This window comes from Hippoglossus stenolepis, chromosome 16 (genome assembly GCF_022539355.2).
Source record: "Hippoglossus stenolepis isolate QCI-W04-F060 chromosome 16, HSTE1.2, whole genome shotgun sequence".
Classification (NCBI taxonomy): domain Eukaryota; kingdom Metazoa; phylum Chordata; class Actinopteri; order Pleuronectiformes; family Pleuronectidae; genus Hippoglossus; species Hippoglossus stenolepis.
In genome coordinates this window covers 16,454,400-16,475,867 of record NC_061498.1, presented here as the reverse complement: position 1 = coordinate 16,475,867, position 21,468 = coordinate 16,454,400, and the positions used below count along the sequence as shown (strand labels likewise).

At 40.1% G+C, this 21,468-nt stretch overlaps 1 protein-coding gene across 5 annotated transcripts in view; it reads right to left on the bottom strand.

Moving 5' to 3' along the window:
- The window catches only part of kcnh6a (potassium voltage-gated channel, subfamily H (eag-related), member 6a), a 30,267-nt gene extending 9,636 nt beyond the window's left edge, over positions 1 to 20,631 (bottom strand). For 3 of the 5 annotated variants that reach the window (XM_047344028.1, XM_047344029.1, XM_047344031.1), the window contains exons 1-6: positions 17,521 to 18,144; positions 13,384 to 13,614; positions 10,605 to 10,754; positions 10,263 to 10,366; positions 9,453 to 9,762; positions 7,745 to 7,947 (exon numbers count right to left, since the gene is read on the bottom strand). In XM_047344028.1, coding sequence (XP_047199984.1) covers positions 7,745 to 7,947; positions 9,453 to 9,762; positions 10,263 to 10,366; positions 10,605 to 10,754; positions 13,384 to 13,614; positions 17,521 to 17,596 — 1,074 coding nt within the window. In that variant the 5' untranslated portion in view covers positions 17,597 to 18,144. Of the gene's footprint in view, positions 1 to 7,744; positions 7,948 to 9,452; positions 9,763 to 10,262; positions 10,367 to 10,604; positions 10,755 to 13,383; positions 13,615 to 17,520; positions 18,145 to 20,478 lie in introns of those variants that run through there. The other 2 variants (XM_047344027.1, XM_047344032.1) reach the window with 2 other exon arrangements.
- Between the last annotated feature and the right edge of the window lie 837 nt (positions 20,632 to 21,468).

Genomic DNA, 21,468 nt, shown 5'->3' with positions numbered 1-21,468 from the left:
TCGTTCTCAGCAACACACTTTAGTTGAAGTGAGGAAACTGAAATAAAATTCAAGAATAATTAACAGATTTTAAAAAAGCTCAGGGAAAATGTGTATGAATAAATTAGTGGCTGCTGCACACACTACGTTATCACTGCTTGCGCCTTCACACTGAGCTCTGTATGTCACAGCCAGTCAGACTGTAATTTGCAGCATTCTGCACCTTAAGGTAAGTAACCAACCTCCTGTCACCATGACTCACCAAGTTGGCAGGAGAAAATGTCACAGCCTTTACCGACAACACGTCCACACTCAGGCAGTTGCTCAATATGCTAAATTGTTGGTGCAGAAAAAGCTACAGCAACAGTTCCTGTCTTTAATGAAGCAAAAAAAACACCAGTATGAAAATCCATCCAGTGTTGCTAAAATCAGACAGACCAAAACAAAACAGATATGAGTAACAAAAGCATCAAGGCCCAACTGACCGGTACGGCGGTGATAGCCTCTGTGTCCAGGTTCTCATCCTGGTGTGGACCACAGCAGCAGAGGTGGAGGCTCCTCCAAACCCTCTGCAGCCCAAACTGTCTGCTGTGCAGCCACCACCTCCTCCCCTGCATCCCTCACTCCAAACTCTACACACAGAATATATACCCCGTGCAGCTCTGTCCTCTCTACACAGTCACTCCACTGGGTCAAAGCTGCAGCCTCACCTGCCTCTGCCTTACCATGTGATCCCTGTTTTATCTATAGACCACATGACCCCTCCTGCCAGTGCCCTGGTTAATTGTGGACCACAACAAGAGCAGTCATTGATTGCGCTCCATGCAGAGCACCGGTTTTAGCTCATTCTTGTTAACTACAAGGTCATGTGGGGTTGTTTTAAATAGTCATTCCTGGTGTGAAAAAGAATGTGTTTTTCTGATGTCTCACTGTTTGCAGTTGTCATCATGGTCAGAGTCAGTGCAGTGTTGTACAAGCAAAAACTCACGCAGGAATCATTAGGCTGAAATATATTCAGTTTCTTTTCACTTTCCCAGCTAGTATGAAAACAGTGCCCAGAAATAGTCAGAGTAAATTGCTTCTTCAGGACAAATTACACCATTAGAAAAGCTACTGAATGTGCACTTGGCCTTATTTGGATAGAAGGGACAAGAAGCTAGATCTTCACAAGGAATTACCCAGGCGGGTATAGTTTTCCATTATGACATGAAATGCCCTTTACTGGCTTTTTTTTATGGCCAGTATTTGAAAATGAGGTTAAGTCAAATATTCATTGAAAGACAAAAAGCTGTGACTCTCTTTTTGTCTATCAGTAACTGACCGCGGCAGCTGAACAGATGCGAAGAGACAACACAGTAAAGAGAATGTAAACACACAAACAGGCAAAGGGTCACTCATCCAAGAAATACTGAGGTATTGATGTTTGTCCACAGCTCTGTTTCATAATGATGACCAGGGTCACCACTCGTTGGCACGCAACGGCTCCGTGCTGCTGCTCTGACTCCATAATTATGAAAGGGAAAGTTCACCCTGCATTTTCAGACTAATTAGATACGACAACAGAGATGTGAATTAAAGATGCATAGAAACTATGAAAGTCAGTGTGAAATAGAAAACAAACATGATGCTTCTGGGTATTAGAGGTAGAAGGTATTAAAAATCCTGAAAACACAAAAAATATTTATGTTTAAGTCAGTGAATCTTTCACGTTTTTCTCCCTCCACTCACACAGGACCTCACTTTAGTGAACATGGAATAAAACTTTTAAGTCAGTGCATCCTCATCCTTCATCTTATTCCTCTCCAAACACACACACACATCACCTATTTCTGGACCAAAACACCGTAAGTAAAAATAAAAAAGGAGCGACTCTGGGGGCAAGGGCCCATTAACATGACGGTGACATGGATAAGGCTGACGTTGCTCACCTGTGGAGCTACAGATATGTCTAAGCAGGGAGGGTGAGGGGGATGATGAAGACAGGGAGGGTAAATATGAAGAGGAAAGGGGGACAACAAAGAGGGAGAGAGTGTGAGAGAGAAGACAGAACGGCTGAAAAACTCACAGGCTGAAGTTTCTGCTTGAAGCTCATGCTGAGGCGCACTGCAGGGTAAACAAAGGGAGAAGACTACAAGACTATGAGAGACGGAGGAGTAAACCTCTGTCCATCCGTCTGTATCTCCCTCCCTCCCTCCCTCCCTCCCTCCTGCTCCCTCACTCATCCTCCCTGCCTGTAGCCCAGCCCTCACTGCGGGACGCTGTTTCAAAAAATGACCCGGTGGTTGTATGAATGACGGCATCCTACAGATGAAGTCGCGCTCAATGAGGAATAAGCGCTGAAAGTAAAGTATGTGTTTATACTGCAACCAAGTCTATATATTTTGCCACTTTTAAGTCATTAAATATATCACATTAAATACATTAGTCAGACAACTTATTTTTGTAGATTTGTCTCAAACACGGATGTTGATTTTTGTAACAATTGCACGTTTTGTGAGAAACAGCTGCTCTTGAATAAGAACTTGTAGAGTATACTAAAACACATACACAATGCTGAAAATCACAGATCTGACTTGTTCAAGCAAAGTCATCTCAGTCAATTCAAACTAATATCCAGATTCTCTTCATGCTCCTGTTATGAGCTAATTCAAAGCCAGGGGGCACCACATAAACACACTTCTGCTTTCCCAAAAACACAAGCACACACACACAGGTTTGCCCAGCTATCCTTATTAGGACTTTGTATTGACATTCATTGTAGAAAGCCTAACCAAACCTTATCCCTAACCTTAACCATGACCAATTCATGCCTAACCCTAACCCAACCACAATCCATATCTTAACCAGGAACTCAGAAATGATGTCTCATTAAGTCTAGGCTTTGGTCTCCGTGAGGTCTACTGGTCCTGAGAAGGTCAGTGTTTATTGCTGGAAAACAAATACACACACGCGCTCACACACACGCGCTCACACACACGCGCTCACACACACGCGCTCACACACACGCGCTCTCACACACGCGCTCTCACACGCTCACACGCACACACACACACACACACACACACACACACACACACACACACACACACACACACACACACACACACACACACACACACACACACACACACACACACACACACACACACACACACACACACACAGCGTGCTTTTCTACAATTATCTGTCTTTTACAAGCTACAGTCTGGTCAATCACATTGTGTGCTTCATGTTACGCAGACAAATCAATATTCCCAAAGATCAATGACAACCTTCATTTCCCTTTTTGTAAGGTGCCAATCGAAATCCAATTATAAAGAAGGGATTACAAAAATTATTGTATAACTGAACAATACAAAAAAAACAAAGGTAACATATGTTTAAAGATGTAAATAAAATGTTACATTGTTAGATATCTGATAATTGATCTCCTTCTCCCACATGGCAGCAGCAATGATTACCCTGACCTGCGGGTCAGGGACAGACATTTATCTGTGACCCCACCACCATGATACCACTGTGATACGGTAAAAAGGCGGCAGGGTGGTGGTGGTACGAGGCCGACTGTGGCTTTGAGAGTTGGAGGGTTGACAGATGCACACCGAGCATGCCCGCTGCCCTCCACTTCCATTAGCTCCAGAGGCCAAGGTCACAGGCAGCGTCAAGCCAATGAGTGCCGCTCAATAGCCTCACGGCTGCCGCCCTTATTCACTCCCTTTCATAACTTCATCTCACCAGACAGCTTCAGCGACAGTCTGTGATCCCCAAACACCAACGCAGTCTCCATATGCATCCTCACACATTCAGCAGAGCCTCCGCCTTCACTGTTCTGCCTAGTTACCACTTATACTGACATTACATACATCAGATACAAGTATTTTCAACACAGATTTCTCCTTCGATACTTTTTAATAAGTTAAGTTAATTGTTTGAGAAAAAGTTATTTTATTCCTGGTTTGTTTGAAAGTTAAAAGAAGTAGATCTGTGTACTATATATGGACAAGAAAATACAATCAGCACAATAAAAACTTAGGAACATTTCCAGTCTCTGTTACTTCACTTGTATATTTAAGTGTCACTGTGGGGAGTATTTGCACAGTTTGACCCTGTGTAAATCTGAGTTTAAGACAAGCACCCGCAGGATATCAAAATAGTCTTTCAGCTAATCGAGGTCCAATATGTAACTTACACATGTGTGACGTGGAAACTTGAATCTTTTGGCGGTGGTGGAAGTAGGAGATATCTTGGGTGCAGTAGGTAGTTTGGAAATGAAGAGTAAGAAGGCGTAGAAATATTTTATAGAATCTTTAACGAGGTGTTTGGACGTTTTCTGTAGATAAAATGATATCAGAAAGAAAAAAAAACTTCAAAGCAGAGTATTTTTTACTACTGAGTAGTGTCTTGGTGCAAAACTAAATTTATTCTCACTTACGCATGTATCCATAAACCATCACAATAAATTGAAATAAAGTATTCTATCTAGCTTTGTGCTGTTCATCAAACTACACATTACAAATTCTAGACTAATATGAGAATAATGGCACTCAGTATCGCGGCAGTAAATGCCCGCCAAGGCCCAACAGTCCCCTTACATTCATCTGTCTCGCAATGTTCAGAAACTGATAAAAAGTTCCTGGGTTCATGCCACATCCTATCATCAAGGTTCCTGGTAATCCGTCAAGTAGATTTTGCGTAATCTTGCTCACTGTGATAACTCCACTGTACCTTCCAGCAGAAACAAACACTCACTTCTCATCCGATTCCTTACACAAAGTCACAAGTTTCAAGACAACGAGTTAAGGGAAGTGTTCTGCCAGGCCTTTTCAGGGGGCCTTCTGTTAGCCGTGTCACTTTCTCCAAGGCAACAGAAGCCATGTTGCCTCCACATTGTATGCTGAGTCACAGCCGCCTGTCGATACCGTTCTCCCTGCTGGTGTGAAGAAGTGAGATCTCACCACCAACACCAACACCAACACCATCGCAGCGGCCACATAAGGTATCAGTGCTGTGTTAATAACAGGAAAATATAGGAGCCTAAGACTAATATTTGAAACTATAAATGATTCAGAGAACTCAAGTCTCCCAAAAATGTAATATATCCATTGATGAATTGAATTATAAAAACATTTTTAATGGATTTGGGTCCAGAACTGAATCAAATAAAACATTTGTAAAATATTTCTATAGCACTTTTCCAGTCTTAGCGACCACTCAAATTACTTTACAGAACAAGTCACATACACACGCACAATCATACAGCGCTTTTTCTATCATACCCTGTTTATACACTGTCAGCACAGCCATCAGGGGTCATATGTTGTTAGCTTGACCAAGGACACTTTGGAATGCAGGCTGGAGGAGCTGAGACACTCTTCCTCCTGAGCCACAGCTGCTTTCAAGAGATGATTTGTTGACAATATCCACTATACTGTCTAGACATATTAGGGGTTTGTATGATGATGCACTGGTCTTTGTGTTCTGTCTATTTAAATAAACCTGCAGCCAGACCCGATAGGGACGACGTGATAATAATATTCACAGGGCTACAATTACTGTGTACCTCACACAGACAAAAATCGGAAAATATCCCAGGATAACATGTATTAAATATAACAAATTTGGGGAGAATTTAATGACCTATATTTGTTGATTTTTCTTGAAGGTTCTGCATCACAGCATTCAGACAATCTTTATCTCAACCTTTTTCTTATAAAATGCTCTGTGAGTTCTTTGAGATATCCTGCGAAATAACAAACCAACAACCACAATAACATATTTAATTCGAGCAGAACCACCACCTCTTAGTCCAAGGTTGGTTGGAAAGGGAGTCAACTGATATGAGTGGAAGTACTGCAGATATAAATGTTTAATGTTATGCACTAAAGAAGCCCCGGACAGTGATTCACTACCATCTCTATCATGAAACAAACAACAGGCCATTGCATGACATGTATGTTTGTATAGCTGTATTAAGTAAATCCATTTACTCAGTCTATAAGTTGTACATAATTACTGTATGTTTAATGCTGTTGAAATGATGTTTCCCACTTTTACTCCTCAATTTCAGATGCTAACATTGTGGTTAGTATTCCACTGCATTTACCAAACACCTCCAGATAAAAGTTGCATATTTCGACTTCACATCACATTTTTACATTTCATGGAAGGTATATTGTAAAATCTCCGAAATGTCAACTTTCTAGGAACTCAGAAAATGTACTAACATTTCACAGCATCAAAAGTCTTTTTAGAGAATTTTCTCATCATGCAGACGAGCATGTCATTCTTCAACTGAAAAATGTATGACTTCTATTTATCATTTCATTATCTCCAATGTTCTAAGTCTGGAACTTTGTCACTTTTAATTTTAATATCCGAGTAGATTTTACTATTGATGCTCATAAGCGTATTCTCCAGTCAGGTTAATAAAACAGTGTGTTCTTCTTCCACTGTTATGTGCGAGATGACGGTGAGCCAAACCGTGGTGTGATGACAGGTGGCTGATGAGCATGTTCTGCTCTGGCTGCCATGGATGTCGCACCTCAGGTGAGAGCGTTCGTTTACACTCTCACCTTGTGATTGCAAGTGTCTCTGAGCAGCTTCACTGAGATACACGCAAATACCATTTATAGACGTCTTTGTCTGAACTCTGTGTGTGTGTGTGTGTGTGTGTGTGTGTGTGTGTGTGTGTGTGTGTGTGTGTGTGTGTGTGTGTGTGTGTGTGTGTGTGTGTGTGTGTGTGTGTGTGTGTGTTGTGTTGTGTCAGTGTGTGTGTGTGTGTGTGTGTGTGTGTGTAGGGACAATAACTGGATGTGACAAGCTCAATAATAGCGAAGACCCTGAACGTATCAGACCGGATGACAGCAGTGGGAACATTGTATGACAGCAAGCAGACACCAAGCTGAAAGTTTGACACCGTGACTTGATACGAAAGCAACCTTTTAGAAAGCCTATAAACTGTCTTATCTTGAATGAGGCAAAATATGAACATAAAGGTGGTTTAGAAAGTTTTATCTGCCAATTGCCCAGAACAATTATCTGACATCCGAACAATGATGGTTATCAATATTATTTCTCGGAATGAGGGAAACCTTTCTGGTCAATTTTCTATTAAATATCGAGGAGTGATCTTGTGGAATGAATTTATTGGATTCCTCTGTGACATAGTGTTCTGCTGTTTAACGCTCTTTTAGATTCTTTCATTCATCTGTAGTTATAGCATATATTCTTCCCTGTCTGTATTTTTTCTGTCATACTAATATATGTCAAATTTTCTCTTACTTATAACCAGTATTGAAGAGTTTGTATGTTTTGCATTTTATTTTCATGGATATGGTTTTCATGTAAGCCACAACTGGTTTCTACCACATGCCAACAATTCCATTATCTATTTATTTTGTGTGAACTAAATTAAAGCTAAACTAAAAATCTAAACCGAAGTGAGAACAAGTGACATTATCTCATCTAATGGGCAAAAAGTCTTGTAAAAATTTAATCTGGCATCAATTTCCTTTTTTCAACGTGCACTCTATCCTTGACGGTCATTCCGGAGCAGGAACATCCATTTTTAACATTTAATCAAGCAAAGGAAAAAACTGAATATCAGTCCTTTTTCATTACCTGCATCCAGTCGGTTGGCAAAGCTCTCGGGAAAGTGTTAATTTAGTTTTCAAAGATATGATGTCAGGTATACTTGCATTTTTAAATATAAAAGGTGATAAGAAGTCAAGACTTACAGCCTGATGTGATAAAGGACTCGTCTTACCTGTGTGACGTGAGTGACCTTCTCGGTGACATTCTGGGTGCGGTCTTTTATCTTGCTAGGCGCGATGATTTCGATCTCCGTGGGCGAAGCAGCTCTATTCCGATCTGAGCCGAAGGTGAGGGTAACCTGAGGGATGCGGCCGATGGTCCGGTGTCTTATCAAATCCGAGTCTGACGTGGAGTTCAGAGTGCTGGGCTTCAGATCTGCAGCAAAAAACAGCAGCGTCAGCGACTAGAACATGGTCGTGTGGTGGGTTAGGGTTAGGCTATTTTTAATGTTTTACATACTTAGTAGGGGTATAGACAGACTGTGCCTCACAGAGACAGATGGACATGATGTACAGTACAAATATGGTGAAAACGTGTCAGACAGGGTGAGCGTGTAGAGCGTGATTGGATTTCTGTATCCTGCATTAAAAATATCGTTTCTCACAAAATATTTCCCCTGAGAGAAGTGCACAGATGTGCAATGATGTACAATTTGAACACAAATGGAATAATAATGAAAACCACACACACACACACACACACACACACACACACACACACACACACACACACACACACACACACACACACACACACACACACACACACACACACACAGTATGTCCCTGCTGGAACAACCATCACATAATTGCACAGATTGATGCTCTCTGTGTTATGAATGAAAAGTAAGGATCTGAGATGTATGATCAACAGTTAAAACAGTTAAGATTCTTTCTGGGAATCATGATGGAAAATCTGGCATTTGCTGCTTTAAATGTTCTTTGCTTGTAGATAATTTACTTTACATCAGATTTTTAACCAGTTCCTGTGTTTAGCCATGAGAAACACCTCTTTTTTGACTGACATTAAATTAAAATAAAACCTTACCTTAACTACTGGAGCTTCAGTTTCTGTAACACTAACTCACTTTGAAACAGACCTGGCATAAGTTAATTGACTCATTAACCACAGACAACCTGTAACAATTACAATAGACCATATTTTTAACCCTTGTTAAGAACATATATCATTGTACTAATGATAATGATGAATGTTCTCTGAGGTGTCCTCCTAATACAGAAAAACACAAAAATTAAGATCATCATTGTATGTTGACACTTGTATATTTTGAAAAGCAAACAAACATTCAGTCTAAATAAAGCGAACTATGTTCCCTAATAGGCCAATATGCAAGATTACATGATTTATAGAATTTCATTTTGGTCATAAATTTATTATAGAGAGGCAATAACACCTACATTTTATCAATTGTTGTTAAAATTCACAATATAGCGAGAATACCTCATACGGAGATCAAGGATCCCAGCCCTCATGTTATATCACAGCTTGTGAAATCTTTTGAAAATAATAAATACCAAGGTAACAGAATCATGAAATTCGTTATTCTATATCACTTAACAAGATTTGTTTATTTTATTAATTACAATTCTATTTTTAAGAAATATAGATGCAGATGAAAAATGATGGAACCAAACCATCTAAAACATGAGGATGATGTCATGCTTGGTGTCACCTGATTTAGAATTGTTGTGTTCTATTCCAGTCAGCTTAGTGAAATAATCATATTTCACTAATATAAATGAAAAGGTGCATTGTAAATATATTTTAGCTTCTTGGAGAAACAAATGCATAAATAATAAGTTAATACCACAACAAAAATTCCCACTGAGACACTCGCAATGTCCCACTCAGATACTCACTGCTGGTAGTTTGAGGGTCTCCGGGTCGACTGCTCCACTCTGCCCTCATCCCTTCGATGTCGTCCAGTGATGAGGCGCGTCGGAGGCTGCGGACACTTTCCTTGGAGCAGCTCCGAGGTCCAGTCCCCCGGGGGAAGGCGATGCCGGGGTCCAGGCGGTCCGTCATTAGGGCGCAGTGCTTGGTGGAGGACTGGGCTTCAGGAGACGGAGGATCCAGGTCCTGTTCTATCAGAGCTTCTGTCTCAGACTGCATGCAGCTCTCCTTGGATGGGATACGAAACTCTTTCAAAGGAAACTCTTCGCTGTCCGGCTGTCAAGCAGAGGAGCAAAAGTAATTTATTCATTTTAAACAGATGTATATACGGTGGCCTTTAGATGCAAAACACATTTCCGAAAATAAATCCACAAAACGTACCCAGAATGCAAAATTAGCATTTAAAGCAACAGGGACTTTTTTAAATGTCACTGAATTTCCTTTTTTGTTGATTTATACTTACATACTTATCTACATGAAATACAATGTTGGCCTGCACCAGGATGGAACATCTTATCCCTGCCACAGAATTTCAATATGTAAATATGCCCAATACAGTTCTGGTGTCAGGTTTGAAAACTTAGGATTGAATTAAAAAAAACTTCACCACAGAGTTTTTTGTCAATAAATAATTTAAATGCAGAATGTTATATGTAGTTCAGTTTTTTGTACAGACGTCAGCAAAGTTTGAGGCATACATACAAACTAGAATACTTAAGATCATCGTGTGTGTTTCTAGATGTATGTTTGTTTGTGTATTGCGTACACCACCTCACCTGCAGGTAGTCCACTACGACCCCTTCAAACTGATCTTTGGAAAGTGATGCCTGTCGCATGGAACGCAGCACTGGCAGCCTCATCTTCAGCCGGCGATTCTGACCTGAGGGGGAAACTCTGTGTTTTATTATGTTGATTATTATTATTTTGTTCTATTTGTCCATGTATCTGTAAAATGTTAACTTAACATTTGTCAGTAAATGTTATTGTCCATGACCGGAAACTAGAACCATGGTTGAGTTAATAACTAGAAAGATCAGCACACATCACTATGACGACATGTGACACAGATCGATTAATGTAAATCACTGAGGCATAATAAAGGAAGTGTTAATGTTTACAGTAAATCCATCCTTGGGTTACTCTCTGCCTGAGGCCAGATTTTTTGAGTGTGGGATCAATCAGCTCCTGGAAGTCGAGGATGAACATGATGACAAGGCCTTCCTCATTTTTCACAGGGACAATGTCCACCCGACAGGGTCTGCGGGTCCCTATGAGGGCAGAAAGAGATGCATTAGTAAGTCAGCAGGGGGGACCCAGAGTTGAACCAGGAACTGCTTGATCTGCAGTCAAATGCTGCACCGCTGAGCTACACCCCCAAAGCCTGAGCACCATCATATTCTTTTTTAGGTCATGATTGCAGGATAACACTACAGGAGGGAGAGTGAGATAGTGACAGAGAGAATCAAAGAGTACAAAGGTGGGACACTGACAGCTGAAACAGGCTAAATGAGTGACACTTCCGTCTGGTCTAACTTCAGGCTGTAATCAGTGGGATCTAAAAATAGAAGGGTGGATAGGGCAAGCACACACATGAGAACATACATCGACACATACTGCGTTCAGTGCTGTTCACATGTCCACCTTACATATAAAAATCAGCCAGTGAGAGACTCGTTCTTGAATCGTTGTTTCAACTTGTTCACAAATGCTTCAGATCCGAGCGCAGTAGGAAGCAGGAGCCAAAACAAATAGATTTTTGATGGATTTGAGACGGCATGCTGATCGCATTTCCATGACAACGGCTCTCCACAATGCACTCCTCATGCCCAAGTGGCCAAAGTGACGAAAGATGTGTGTGTGTGTGTGTGTGTGTGTGTGTGTGTGTGTGTGTGTGTGTGTGTGTGTGTGTGTGTATGTGCACATTAAAAGTGTTTGCGTGACTGTGATTGTCCCGAGCTCGGTGAGTTTGCGTCCCTCCATCAATGTGAGATTAACAGGTGAAACACAGACCTCCACATAAATAAAACTGCAACTGGTGGCAGCATGAAAGACGAAGTCAGAGGGCAAAAAGAAAATGAGGCTTTGAAAGGAGACAACGCTCAGTTGAATGCCACAATGTCTGTCTTGCTGAGTAATTCCTCTGTGTTTTCTCACTCACTTCTCAAATCACAGTTTTAATATCGTCAACTTTAAGTCGCTTTTTATTCCTTCTTTCTTTCACATCTGTGATTCATACGCTTTGGTTTCATGTTACGTTTTCAAAACCAAAGTTGTCCACATAAGATATACACAGGTTGAGGATTCGGAAGGAAGAAAGTAGGGGAGAAACTGATGAGGAGGGAGGGAAGAAGGGATTAATGTCGCACCAAAAAAGCAATATGACAGAAGAGGAACAGAAAAGCTATTAAGCATCATTAGGAACAGGTTTTAAGAACAAGTTAATAATATGATGCTGAGTGTGTGTGTCACTGTGGAGGTGAGTCAGAGTCCACAAAACTCCAAGTTTATATCCACTTTCTAGATCCTGGAGAGATTTTCACATTTATAAGAAAGAGATGTTTAAATCGTGGTAAAAACTGACCTTTATCTTATTAGCTGGATTAATCATATTAAAGACACTTTACACTCCGTTGAATGATTGTTATCTGAATAAAGCTGCTGATCTAGTTTTAATTATGAGTAACTTGTTTTGATCATATGATGGACTTTTGGAAACCAAAATCATCTAAATTAAGACATTGTCAGAAGTTGAAATAAAAAAATGAAATAAAAACTGAGCTGAGATCGTAAACCCCACCCTTATCTCAACGTGCATTGAATTGGTGACTATAATTCCATTGCTCGTTATAAATAAATTACTTAAAACTAGGTAGAAACAGTGTATGTCAGGCTCAGATTGGATATATTAAAAGGGAACTTTGCAGATTTTCAACTGGCTGTGCATTGTTGCAATACTGATAGTATCCAAATTAAATGATGTTCAATTTCCGACCGTGTTGCCTGGACCGACATATACGCCATCTTTGTTTTCCTTAAGTCCGCCAGATGACGATTTTTACGTCACTGGCGGCCTTTTGCCAGCTCCCAGGATGTGGGCTAGAACTACTACAACATGCACTTCCTTTTTTTTCTGTGGTCAGATCTTGGGCCTTCAACATTAATCCTACAGACATGGGAAAGTGTATAAAATGAGCAAGAATTGTAACGTTACGTTTATATATTCCTGTTGAAGAGCTAGCTTAGCACACTGTGGTGTTTACTCTGCTGTGCTCTTTGGTTTAGTAGCAGAGGTGAATGTACTGTCTGCTACTCCGTACCAGTAAATGCTTTAGTGCCAGTATGTGCTAAAAGCTAGCTGCTAAAATACCACAACATTACAACACAACGGTTAGCTTCTAATAGATAGCTTGTAAATAGCTCCAGTGTGTTTGTGCATACCTGTGCTGTTGGTTTTTAATCCGTGCTAAGTGAGCTCCGCTGCCTGTTCTGTTCATAGTCCTCCGGTTTGAAATAGAGACGACAAACTCGTACTTTTAAAGACTTCTCATCGCAGTGTTCTCTCCGTATGTGGAGTTATTAGCTGCCATTAGCCGCTGCCTATCCGCACAAAACCATTGTGACCAAACACAAGCAGATGTGCCACAATGATTTGTACACCTGTGGCTCAGGTCAGGCGTCCAATAGGAGAAAGGCCTAGGGGCCCGCTGCATTCTGGGTGTTGAAGTATTTGTATCTTTTGGGAGGGAAGGGAATTTTCTCTGTTTTCCCAGTCATGTTGCACCAATTTAGATTCCTGTCCAATAATGACTTTGTGATGGTCGGAACATTTCTACCCAGAGATCAGATTTTGACTTCTTTACCAGCCTCCTCCTCATGTTTCACCTTTGCTCTCCTTACCTTCCTTGGCGTAGTACAGGATCTCCACCTTTAGCTCCTCAGAGCCGAGCAGGGCCTCTGCCAGCTGGGCCAGGGCGCTCTTCATGGTGCCGGGCCCCACCAGGAACTGGCAGGTGCAGGGCTGCTGCATGATCTCTGCCCTGGTGAAGCCAAACATCTGGCAGAAGCCTTCATTGCAGTAGATGATGCCACAGTTCTTCATCTGAGCATTGGCGATCAGAAACTTGCGATCTGAAGAGCGACACAAGCTCAGTGTCATAAATCTTAAATCATAAATTTAAAAAAAGTGAGAAAATGTTGAAATATGTAAAAATGTATTTGTTAAAACTGGTTTCTTATTTCAATATTTAAAAAAAGAACAAATATTAAAGTTAAACATTTTTTTAATTTAAAGCTTGAGGAAAAAAATTGACAAGATATTGATGACCAATATTAATTTTTGTGACATAGACACATGACACAAACATTAGACATGTGTTTAGGACAGGACAGTTTTAATTTCAGTATTTCAGTGGAACTGTATGTTATTGGCTTATGCACAGACATCAGTATCAGCAATAGTGGTCAAGTAAATAATATATAACTGCAAAAAAATATATTTTGTATATATCAGTAAATTGGAGGATGATTGTGCTTGAAACAAATATTCAAAATGGTACAAATTGTGATCAAATGTGGCAGAAAACATTTTTTATAACATATTGATACTCATATTAATGATAAAGACAGATCCCCTCACGGCAGGCATGAGGTTGATGTGAGGAATAAAAGACTAATCTTACAGGACAACTCAAATGGGCTTCATTAAAAGGTGTTTACCAAGGAAAATATATAACTATATAAAAGTAGGAAAAGGAGGATTGAAGTTTGCGACTGCTTTGCCAAACCATGCAACATAAATAGATGCATTACAAATTGTATGGCTTCATGAAATTTCTTTGCCATTTTATACAAAGTCTTAAGGATACAGGGGTTCATTGTAGTAAGATTTCTAATAGTTGATTTCAGAACCAAAATAGTGATAGAAAGGGTAAACACATTTAGCTTAACGAGACTTCCTGTGGCTCTCAAATCAGCTTAGCTTTTTATATTTATTTTTGATTTCTTTTTTTAAATTCCTTTTTTTTAATAAATTTTTGTTCTTTTTTGAACAGTTGTTTTTATCTCTGTTTTGTAGTTCTACAAACTTTACAAGCTATTCTGTTCTGGCACAATAATATTTTACATCGAAAAACCACAACAACAAATTGGGTTTACGGGGTCACACAGGTTCCTGATCAAAGTGATCACATTAACAACACAACCATCCTCACACTGTTCACCACTGAATCAAGGAAATACACAGCGTGTTTGAAATGGTGTGCAGGGCTCAGTTTCTGATGAGCTCCAACGTTATAATGAACAACTCTTCCTGCTCTGCTCTGACAATCAGCTAAAGTGGAACTAATGAAGTCCACCATTCTGTGTTGCTAATGCTGTTAGCGTCACAATTTTCTCCCAGTGGACAGTGGAGGAGCAGGTGGGCACTTTAATAAAAGAGCCTGTTTCGGATCACACCTGTTCTCACATAGCTTATTGTAATTTACAGCCTGGAAGATTTTAGCTGACAATTTTTAATTAAACTGGAATTTGCCACATGTTTGTTCCAGGGTTTAATTATTTGTCCCTATTTTACTCCGCTCTACTGATAATGTTATTATCTATTATTTATTCTGACATGATGTTTCTGTTTTTCTGCATATTTATACTTCATATGTGTGTATATACTTTTTTGTTAATGTGGTTTTTATACGTTTAATATTTAATGTTTGATAGCCATTGTGTTTGGCTTTTAAGCACATAATAATAAATAATCTTTGAATGTTAACTGATGTACAGTTTGTTTGGGCAGCCTATCCATATTTGCCCGTATCCAAAGTTAAAAGGAAATTGTTGTAACTCACTTACATCTGCCCCAAGTTTTACATAAGAGTTTTGGCCTGAAGGCATCTACTTGTCAATATTCATTTATAGTCATAGCGCTACCTACTGACAACAATTTTTTTCACATGTTCATATTAATTGTTTTATTTACTACTCTTAGTCTGTTGATCAAATGTGTCTCAATATCTTGATGATGCTTTATTGTGAAATACCAAAGTTAGTGTCATATTCATAGCAAAAGGAAATACACCCACCCATTAACTTGTGGATCAGGCAACAGATCCAGGATATTATCTCAATTTATTTAAGATTGTGAAATAGGATATTTTGATATTTTCATTGATTTCTCAGAGAATAATTAATGGATCTTGATTTAGGAAATCAGACATGTTTATGGGACTGACATTTATGAGTGTGTGCAATTTGGTGCAGATCCAAATAAAAATGTAAAAGTGGTTCATGAGGGGACAAACTGAATGCCAGTTTGTTTGTCGTGATTACTTTTCCCTTTTGTAATAACAAACTGTGTTGTGATATAAATTGGTTTGGAATGGGAGCTCCTGACTACAATGGACTCTGATATGTCACCAACACATGACCTTGCCTTGTGGGTCAACCACCACTAATAATCATTTGTCCTGTGGGCTGAGTTCAGCAGTGGTGTTTTTCCCGGGCTGTCAAACCTTTGATGCTGAGTATCTCAGAGTTACTTTGCACTAAGAACAGAAATTCAAAGCTCATATAGCATCTAGTTCCTGTTATTGATGATTGTAATGTACGTGACACTGGCAACAGCCACTCGGCCAAAAACACCACTGTCCACCATGAGAGCGAATTAGGACAGTTTTGTTCGAAGGCCACTAATGGAGGAGTTCAATGAACTAAATGAAAAGTACGTAAATAACCTCTGTGGCCTCTGACTGGCCCTTTTATTATCCTGTTGTGGAAGTGGTTCAAACAGCTCTCACGCGCACAGACGAGAGGAGGGGACTCTTCTCTCTGTCCCTCGCTTGAAACTAAATGGGTGAGTTTCTCTGGTGGAAAGCACATCCTGTCCAAAGTCATTATCTGGGGCTCACAGCAGAAACCCTGATCGTCACACTGTTGCTAAGCAGCACCACTGTGGCACATGCACTCACCTTGCCGTGCACGTGGCCACGCGTGCACTCTCACACATTTAGGGACATACAGTAAAGGCATTACATCATGGATGTTTCACAAAGCGTCACAGATCTAATCAGTCTGATTCAGATTGAGAGTTGTCATCCATCAACTATTTTTCCATGTTTGGTCAGAGCTACTCTGTGAGTGGTCCACAGTGAGATAAGTGAGCTTCAAGGGGGGAAATGTGCCTTAAAAGACAGACTGAAAAACAGACGCTGCACTGATTACACTCCGGCAGTATAAAGAGTATGGTGTTGTAGCTTTACGCTGCAAAAACAGAGACGTAACTGACAGATGAATTGTACAAAATCTGATATCTAGTGCCTCAGAGGTTGCAGAAGAAAGAGTAATTTTCCTTCCTAAGTGAGTCTGTCCCTCTTTGCAGCCTGTGGAACATGTGAGCGAGTGGGAAATAATGTCAGGCATCAGGTGAGCGCTCACAATCACACAGGCAGGTGTAATAACGCTCAAACATGAAAAGAGCAGTGGGGGTCGATCAGCACCACTGATACAAATTAGATAATCCACCTCAGAGTAACACGCAGAGCCACCTGCAGCCTTAAAAGAGACAATAAAACTAGACAAACATGCACCAAATAAGAACACATGCACAAATAAAATTACACTTTACCCATTCGTATTCATGCAAAAATACATCTAAGGCTGTATTATATAGGGAACAATGCTCATAGAATTAATTTGTATCAGTCAGCAGCCCTTTATTCCCCCTGATGACAACTATGAGCCATGAGAAACCCTGACAACATTCATTATTTATTTACTATTATGATTTCTCCTCTTTGATACATGAGCAACACGAGGCTTACACATTGATCAGATGAATTCAAATAATTTAATATAATTCCATATTCAACATCATCAAAAAGATCTAAATCTGGATACATAGGACGTTTAAAAGTGAAAAATATGCACGTTGTTTATGGTTAACCGTTATCTTAGTTGTTGATGTTAATGGGATCTGTGGGTGCGCTGTGTTCATCATGTCAACAACACATGGTCATAACTTCACTGGGTCTCATTTGCACTTACTTTGCTCGTCGAATTTCCTGATGATGGTGTCCAGGTAGGTGTTCTGGAGCGCAACATGACCGCGTCTCACAGGCATCGTGGTGCTGAGAGAAAAGACTTCTCCGACACATGAACCTCACCATTTAAAAAAACATAGTTCAAATATAGAAAAGAGATTTCAGGAGGGAAAGAAAAACCTGTCTGTGTCCATCAGGAGGACGAGAGTAAAAAGCGCTTTGTTTTTTCTGCTTCTCTCGGAGGCTGAGGGGGGGGGAGGATGGAGAGGAGGTCTGGTTGCCAGGGTGATGGCAGATGCAGGATGTAGCGCGGTAATAACGTGAAGAAAAGTAGACTAGGAGGCAAAGAAAGCGACATGTAGCATCATTTCACCTTTAAAAAGAGAAAAACAAAGTGGTTCCCGCGGTGTGAGGTCCTCAGAAACCTGCTTTGGTTAAACGAAGTTGTGAAAAATAATCTTGAGAGCGCAGCATCTCCGGGTTTGTTTTACAAAGGTCCGTCAAGTTTGGACAATGAGGATGAAGACCGCGGAGGAAACGCTCCTGTCAGCCCGAGTCCCTGGATCCACTCGCCTCTCACCGCCCCCCGGCTCCACCAGAGCGGCTGTGCAGCCACGACAAGTCAGCCAGAGTAAGGAAGCAGAATCATGGAAGTGAGGTTTAATTAGTCCTTCAAAATAAAAGGATTTTTCTTTCCATAACACCCCCCCCCAAAAATACAATCATGTAACAGATGGGTTCTAGATCTCTCCAAGGTGGCTGGAGGAAAATTCACCACCTTTATTCTTCCCCAATTGCAAATATGATAGACTTTTGTTACTTATTTGATCAAATATAATAATTCAAATCCCAAATTTCAAAACTCAGTACAGCACATCCATTTGCAAAACACAATCTAAGTTGTAAGCCTACATCAGGGCAAACAATTATTTAAATCAAGCCATTCATCTGCTTATTATGTTTCCATTTGATAAATTGTCAAGCTCTCCTGTAACGATCGATGACATGACATTTCCCGAAAGTGAAGCTAAAGAGTCGTGATTGCCACCTGGTGGCTGTCAGCAGACACCACCTAATTATTTATAAATTGTAGTCACTAGAAATGTCTCAGATGACCCAAAATCTAAATTGTCCCTCACCATCAAGATATTTATGGATTATAAATTGGTTTAAAAATGCATTTGCAGATTATACAAAGAAACCTTATAGCATGATAATCGGACATATGCTAAAAATGTGTTTAAAAAGAGTGTTTTATTTTGAAATTTCTCTCCTGCAGGTATATTAGTTGTATGGTGGATGACTTAACAGTGGTCTGACACTGACATAGTGCAGACCCTCACCATTCTATTCTGCTGCTATCCACATCACAAGTCTCTGTGCTTAAAAATAGCTGCATCCTCTTTCTCTCTAACTGTCATCACACGTCTGCAGAATCATCTATATTCGCGATAAGCTTTGAAAGTGTGCGTGTGTCAAAAGGACACATCCGGATATTCAGTTTTTATCCATGATGTTGACGCTCCAATATTATAAATCACGAGCCATCGATGAGCTGGATAAGTCCGGTGCCGTTAAAGAAGAAACAAATCTTTACAACACGGTTGTAAAGATTTCTGAGTAGATGAGGTGCTCTGGTTTTTTACAGTCGTGAGACTGTGACTGGAAATTTACAGTCATTACAGTGGACCTGAGTAACCTGGCGTGATTTGAATAAAAAATGTGACAAATCCAGACTTGATTAAATAAATAAAGACTTTGATGAATTGTGTTTTCACCTGGATCCTGATCTTTGCCCTAAGAGGTCCCAGCGGCTGCATTCAGACACAGAGCAGACGTTGGGGCCAGATTTGTTTGTATACCTACTTAAAGGTCACCAGGAGAGTTTCGAGTGGCCTCTTGACATACACTACACATTGTTAGTTTTGTTTGGGAGCAGCTGCCATAAAAGAGTTTCATTGACCAACTGAGGCTTTTCTGTTAAGTGGTATTTACAGACTTCAGCCAAATGTTTTGACCCCTGTCCGATTCTGTGTTGGTTCGTTTTTTCAGTAGGATGGATTTTAGTGAATCTTAGTGGAAGGATGGGACATAGGCCAAGAAGGAACCCACCACATTTTGATGCGCATCTGTGAAACCTTTCCCTTTCTTTAACATTGTGTGATCGTTTGTTTGTTTGTTTGTTTGTTTGTTTGTTTGTTTTTTACATTTTCACCAATTTCCCTGGGAATCACTCTTGGATATTGATGAAAAAAAAAATCATGTTCAGGGGATTGATATCTATGTGTGAAATTTGGTGCTGATCAACATAAACACTTTGAAAGTGGATTCAAATGTGCAACATCTAACTTGATCAAATGGAAAATAAAAACAATAACATAAGACTTAGTTTGATGACATCATGGGATCATGGGAGTTGGGGTCTTCACCACCATTGCTGATCTACCTGACGCTACTCAGGCACAAATCATGTTCACGGATGAGGTAATGGATCAAAGTTTTATTCACGTTATGCAGCTAACAGCAATTAATAATCGTGCACTGTGTTCATCACATAAATTGGAAGTTATAACAGAGAATCAAAGCCCCAGAGAAAGCAGATATGAAACAGTTAAAAGGCAACCAAAATAAAATGTCCTGTTACTTTGAATAAAATTGGGGATTAGTCTGGGTTTGAGCATTGTTGGAAACATTTTGTATGATTTAAGTACACAAGTCAACAAGGTATTTCATATACAGTATGTCTCGTTGTTTTCAGATGTTTTCATGAAGAACTGTTACATATTTCTTTAAATGTGGTCTCATAAGGGGACTGTTGGGCCTGGGTGCTATTCAGGTTTTCTTTTCTTTTTCGTATGTCATAATCTGAAAAGCTTACTTACCGTCCAGATGTGACCTATCGTTATTTAATAGAGACCATTAGGAGAACATAGATTAGCTGTCAGGTTGGTAACCTACACACCCAAAAAGTCATCGCTCCACTTTGTCCAAAGAAAAGCAGCTGCAATGAGCACATGTTCTCAGATCCAGCGGTTCAGTCGGTGCAGGGTGTCCAGACACCAGAGCGAGCGTGGCTTCACACTCCGGCAGACGGGCTGAGGTGGTTGCTCTGTGTTTCCTCTCAATGGCCCCGATGAAACAAGGGCTAAAATTAACCAAGGAGCGCACATGCCTTCCCATGACCCTTCGGTGTGAGAGCCAAGTGAGACAGGAATGTGCATGAAGGAAGGCGGCGCACGCATGATGGGAGTTTGTTTTGTTGGACCTGCTGCAGCATCTCACTGATTCTGTCCACGTATGAGAGCTTTTATGACTTTGTCTGTTAATAGTGTTATTATTAGTCACCTGGAAGCTTTAAAAAAACTTAAGGAATAAACGTACATCAATTTCAATGGATTCTGGTGAAAAGTTTCTGATGGGTATATTGAAAAAATATATTATTGGTTTGTCTCCTTTTATTATTTTCTTAGTTTATCCTAAACCCCAATTTATAACAATAACAATAATAATAATTATACAAATTACATATAATTAATTTTGATTATTTTACTGTCAGTTTATTGACTTAAAAATCCAAATTTAACTAAAACTAAACAACTAAAATTATTACAAGCTGTGCAGCTTTGGTGGCAACATGAGATGTCTACAATGTTGAAATATTTTGCTGCACCAATTAGACACAACGCTCAGTCTGGAAGGAAGGAATGTCTTGGTGAAAAGAAAATGATATTGATAACATGATTATCATATTAAAATCATGTGCACACCTCCTCGGTGTCCACGCATGTGCTGACATTGTGTTTATTCATGTTTTCTCGAGCATGATATGACAGCTGTTGTCACTGCACCGCCTGAGGAAACATAGTTAATTTTAAAATTCCCACCTCAGTCACCCCTTCCCGGTCTGTGGAAAAAGGACTGGACGGGAAAGTGTTTCTGAGTCAGCAAAGAA